General features: G+C 30.5%; 1 protein-coding gene across 1 annotated transcript in view; it reads left to right on the top strand.

Annotated features, from left to right (window-relative positions):
• Window positions 1-3,659, top strand: part of LOC106473643 (protein FAM76B-like) — a gene marked incomplete at its 3' end in the record, with an annotated part of 45,312 nt that extends 41,653 nt beyond the window's left edge. Inside the window, exons 3-8 of the mRNA XM_013934325.1 lie at window positions 709-773; window positions 2,025-2,085; window positions 2,285-2,440; window positions 2,599-2,774; window positions 3,099-3,173; window positions 3,524-3,659. Coding sequence (XP_013789779.1) covers window positions 709-773; window positions 2,025-2,085; window positions 2,285-2,440; window positions 2,599-2,774; window positions 3,099-3,173; window positions 3,524-3,659 — 669 coding nt within the window. The remainder of the gene's footprint in view (window positions 1-708; window positions 774-2,024; window positions 2,086-2,284; window positions 2,441-2,598; window positions 2,775-3,098; window positions 3,174-3,523) is intronic.
• Between the last annotated feature and the right edge of the window lie 2,341 nt (window positions 3,660-6,000).

The following is a 6,000-nucleotide window of genomic DNA, read 5'->3' as shown; positions in this document are numbered from 1 at the left end:
TCCATAAATATCTGAATTAATTCTACTTGTGACTTTTTTTAATCTTGCATGGAGAATGAGTTATGATTTGGTCAATTTTGGATATTGTTACTTATTTCAATGTGATATAATATGAATTGATAATCTTAATACTGTGAGAGTAATAATGGCTGGAGACGGCTTAAATGGGTAATGAAGAAAAACTTTAATATAAGTTTAACATGACAGCAAATGTACAACGTTTCGACAAGGTTTTGTCATCATCAGGTACATGAGAGTGTCTTTGTGTCCAAGAGTTCTTACAAGCTTGTTTTTAAACAGAGTGCTTCTATTCGCATGTAGCATAGTACCAGCTGAATTAGATGTTACTAAGTTTTAAAGTTCATTGTTTGGAAGGTGTTAGTGAAAACTGTGTGGATGTACCACTACGATTTAGGTTGTTTATTTGAAGTTTTTAATAAAGTATGAATTTTAAGAAAATGCAGCTGAGGGATACACATTGATTATAAGAGTATGAACAATTATGTTTTTTAGTTCTTTGAAAATTGTATGTAATTTTTTTGTATACAAAACATCTGTGTGGCTTTTAAAATGGTAAAGCAATGATTGTTATGTTGGCTTTTAAGTTGCAGAATCATCATCACTTGCATTCATTTGTAACCTGTATTTATTTATTTTGTGATAAATGTTTGAAAATATTCCGTTTTAATGATACTTTTATTCCCTCAGGATTGTCGTGGGACTTTTCCATTGGTTAAGTGTACCTATTGCAGGACTGAATTCCAGCAAGACAGGTGAGTTGTGTACTTTGTAAAATACCCTAGTGTATTTTTCGTACATAGTCGAATCATTTTGGGTAGCAGAATATCCAGCAGATTATTATAATCAGTAACCTTTAAAGGATTGGTGATATCAGCTTAGCCTAAAGCTGTGTGGTTGGTGTTCGTCACTTTTCTGTGGTACATTTAGTAAGAAGAAATTTGGAGATATTAACATCATTTACCACTGAGTCATGATTTCAAATTTAGTTTAATTGTACTAACTGTGCAAACTGTCATGAAGTAGTTTCTTCAACAGTAACAGACCAAAGAAACAGTATATTTAACACTAGGTGCAGGAAAAGAGGAATAACTATTGTAAGTACCAACTGTGCATACTGTCATGAAGTAGTTTCTTCAACAGTAATAGACCAAAGAAACATAGTATATTTAACACTAGGTGCAGGAAAACAGGACTAACCATTGTAAGTACCAACTGTGCATACTGTCATGAAGTAGTTTCTTCAACAGTAATAGACCAAAGAAACATAGTATATTTAACACCAGGTGCAGGAAAAGAGGACTAACTTATGCACAGTTGGTACTTACAAGGTCTATTACTGTTGAAGAAACTACTTCATGACAGTAAAGAAACATAGTATATTTAACACTAGGTGCAGGAAATAACTAGTTGTACCTGATGGTAAGAGTTTATACATTTAATAACTAGTATACTACCAGTCAGGTGTTTGTTAGTTCATAATTATCAAATTGTGTTAACATTATGTTATGTGTGTAGTTTTAATATATAAAAGATAAAGCCTTATTCAGCCTGAAAAGTTGAGATGAGTTTCATAATATAAAATATATGCCTCATACTGCATCAAAGGTCAAGATGAATTTTATGAAACTTATAATTTATTTAATTTAGTTAGATAAATATGAATTTTTTTTTACTTTGTTGTATTATAAAACATTTATTTGGGCACTATGCAACTGCAGGTTTACTTTCAAACACATTTATATATCAGGAAATAAAAGAGAATAATGTGAAAAAGAAAAAACATAATTTGGATATGATGAAACTGGAAGAGAAACACTTGGTAGCCTTTTTCACAAAATAAAAGCAAGGTTTAGTTAAGTGTTCCAGTGTAAAAATAAATCATCATAGGTTTTATAATATAAAGAACTAAGTTTATGAAACATTTTAATTAAGGATTGTTGTATAATTTTTGTGTATTAACAGTTCATAAAAATTGGGCTAACAGTTTACTTTATTTGGTACAGCAAAGGAAGTACTACATCTGTGTGCAAGAAATGTGAACAGAATGTGAAACTTTATGGAAAGGTATTAACACTCATTAACTTTGATTTCTCTAAAACTTTTTTTTATCAGTGAAACAACATTTTAGATTTTTGGTGTATGTAATGTTAACCGTTTGATTTCCCATTAATAATTAAATTGTAAAATTGTAAGTGATAAAAACTTAAAACTTATTTTTCTCAGTACTTTGACCGTAGTTCATTCCTTTCTATTTGTTTTGTAGCCTTCAGCCTGCGAATACTGCAATATTATTGCTGCTTTTATTGGTACAAAATGTCAGCGCTGTACAAACTCGGAGAAGAAATATGGACCCCCTATGACGTGTGAGCAGTGCAAACAAAGATGTGCATTTGATCGCAAGGACGAGAGCCGGAAAAAGGTTTGGCTGCTAATAATCTTTCTTCAAAAGAATATATGGTACTGAGACTGTCTAGTTGTGTCTGTTGATGGACTTTTGAAGTCATTAACTTTGTGAACAGTGTCTGTTGATGGACCTTTGGAATTGGTAACTTGTATGCTTTCTTCCTTCTGTTACAGGTTGATGGAAAACTTCTCTGTTGGCTGTGTACCCTTTCTTACAAGAGAGCCTTGGCTAAAGCCAAACAAAATGATCATGCAAGACACTCAAGAAGTTCTCTTCATAAAAGCCATCGCCGTTCGAACTCAAGTTCTCATAACCGTAAACAAACTTTGAGCCATTCATCCAGCACCAAGTAAGGTTTATTAGACCAGATGAGTTTTAATTTAACCTGTTCAACACATTAGTGACATAAAATATGATTTCTGTTGGCTTTTTACCTGCATTTCTTAGTTGTCTTAGCAAATTCTAAACACAAATTCAAGTGTTGAAAATGTGTCCAGGGTCTTTGCTCATCTTTGTTATTTCTTCAACCATATGTTTTAAGCTTGTTATTTACAGTACACATTATCCGCACCTTTGACTAGTGTCTGTTTAACTTCACAAACAAGTAAACTTAGCATATATTGAGAATCTTTTAAAGGTGGAGGATTTTTGTGATTTTCAATTTTGATTTCAGAAATTCAGATAATCCCAGTTCAAAAAAACGAAGATTGGAATTGAACAAATCTACCAATGGTGCACTGCCTCCAAGGTTTGTTTTATATCACTGCTATTTAATTACATCTAATCAACCAAACTCGTATATTAGGTGTGGAAAAATTGGACGAACTATAAACCTGTATTTTTATTATCATTCCATTTAAGAGTCATTGTAAAGAAGTAGATTCCTTGTCAGTATAAAAGTTGGTGCATCTAACATTAATGAAAAATCAATTGTGCAAGCTATACTTAACATTTGTTATTTGTAGAAAAGAATTATTTTGATTTAACAAAAATCAGTTTGTTGCTTTCTGAGCTTTCAGAAAGTATAAGTACTTTCTTAAACATCACAGACTGCTGCCATTATTAATTTGGTACAAAATGTTACAACTCTGTTTACAGCGCCACTGAAAGTGCCCTGATGGATCCCAACAGCAGCGACCATGTGGTTGCCATCACCCAGTTAAAGGAACAAGTAGCCCTGCTTCAGAAACAGTTGTTGCAGAAAGATCAGCAACTTTTAAACAAAGATAAACAGGTATATACGTGTTTGTGCGTCTACATGAGAAATTGTAATGGGATAAATGTGTATTGACCATGTACCATCTGATCTTGTAGTTTTATAGAGGTTACTTGTTTACTATGTAGCATCTAGTACAGTATCTTTATGGGTGACACACTATTAACCATGTAGTATCTAGTACAGTAATTGTATAGCTTGTACCTTACTATTAACCATTATCTGATCTTGTAGTTTCATAGAGGTTACTTGTTTACTATGTAGCATCTACTGTAGTATCTTTATGGGTGACACACTATTAACCATGTAGCATCTAGTACAGTAATTGTATAGCTTATACCTTACTATTAACCATTATCTGATGTTGTATTTTTATATTTATAAGTTACATGTCTACTATGTAGCATCTAGTACAGTATCATTACGTGCGATACTTGAGTATTAACCATGTAACATCTGGTGGTATATTTTTATATTTATAAATTACGTGTCTACTATTTAGCATCTAGTATAATATCATTATGTGTGATACACTATTTAACCATGTAACATCTGGTGGTGTATTTTTATATTTATAAATTACATGTCTACTATTTAGCATCTAGTACATTATCATTATGTGTGATACACTATTAACCATGTAACACTTGGTGGTATATTTTTATATTTATAAATTACATGTCTACTATTTAGCATCTAGTATAGTATCATGTGTGATACACTATTTACCACATCTGGTGGTGTATTTTTATATTTATAAATTACATGTGTGCTATATAGCATCTAGTACATTATCATTATGTGTGATACACTATTAACCATATAACATCTGGCGGTGTATATTTATATTTATAAATTACAATAATACTATTTTTTTCAAAAAAATATTTGCCATGTGTGTAATGTTCAATCTTAAAAACTAAAATTTTTTTTAAAAACAACGATTATTTTATACACAATTCTATATAAATGAGATTGTTTCCTGTCTCCAAATTACTAAAGTAATAACTTACTCTACAAGGTTAAAAAAAGTGGTAAAAACCCCGATGAAACTAGAAAACAATCTCATACACTCTACATGTTTCAATATATACTACTGCATCATCACTCAGTAGTGTAATGTTTTGCAAAAAATAACACTTATTTATACAATTATCAAAACACCAGTTTACATATTTTAAAGAATTTCTCGGCATCTGCTGACAACACTTCCATCAGGCCCATTATTCAGTAATTTAAATTTACTTTTTTACATTTAATTATCTCAATAGATTCACATATATTCCTACCAATTACATTTCCAGGTTGTTTATTATTATTTTTAATATTTCTTTTATGTTCATTCAGTCTGAATTTATAAATTTCTTCTTGTTTATACTGTATTAATGTTTTTACATTCAAGTTATATTTTATCTTTAGTTTTATCAAGAATTTTGCTGACTTTGTTTATTGGTTTGAATAGCACAAAAATATTTATTTATATATCAAGAGAAATACTTTGAAACTTTGTGATCCATAATAAAGAAAAAAAGGGCACAGCTGTACATTTTATTTCTGATTTTACAACTTTTCATCTTACTTTGATAATTTGCTTCTGGCTGTAGAATCAGATATATTGTTAGGGTAGAGGTAATAACAGATAAAATAAAATATAAAGTTTTACTAAAAAAAGTTTTAAAATTATTTAGGGGGTTTTGGGGGTTACGTAAACAAATGAAATTTGAGATTTTTGAGACAAATGAAAGTATTTTTAACCTTAATTTATAATTCAATTTGCACTCGGACTAGTAAAAAGGATTTGATATATTCACGAACAAATCTTTAATAAAAATACTTCATTAAAAATTCTGAATTTTGTGAAAATACACTGTATTAAAAGTTATGGTATTGAAACTATAGTTAATACAAAATGGTTATGAGGTCAGTCAATTTGATTGACTTTGTGTTAACCATGTAGTGTCTTTATGGGTGATACCTTTTAACCATGTTACATCTAGTATGGTATCTTTATGGTTAATATTTGACTATTAACCATGTCACATCTAGTATAGTATCTTTATGGTTAATATTTGACTATTAACCATGTTACATCTAGTATAGTATCTTTATGGTTAACATTTGACTATTAACCATGTTACATCTAGTATAGTATTGTTACGTCTCCGTTTGTGAATTAACTTTCTGTAACTTCGTTCCGACGAAACTTGCGACACAAGTTCTTTACTTAATAAAACTGGTTTATTCTTTCCGAATACAACTTTACCGATACACTCAACTTCAACAATCGCGCTAAACAAACGCTGTAACGTCTCTCGTGCTCTCTGACTGCAGTTCAATTACTCACTGTCTATACACACAT

This window comes from Limulus polyphemus, unplaced genomic scaffold (genome assembly GCF_000517525.1).
Source record: "Limulus polyphemus unplaced genomic scaffold, Limulus_polyphemus-2.1.2 Scaffold6364, whole genome shotgun sequence".
NCBI classification, from domain to species: domain Eukaryota; kingdom Metazoa; phylum Arthropoda; class Merostomata; order Xiphosura; family Limulidae; genus Limulus; species Limulus polyphemus.
This window is presented reverse-complemented; position numbering and strand designations above follow the sequence as displayed.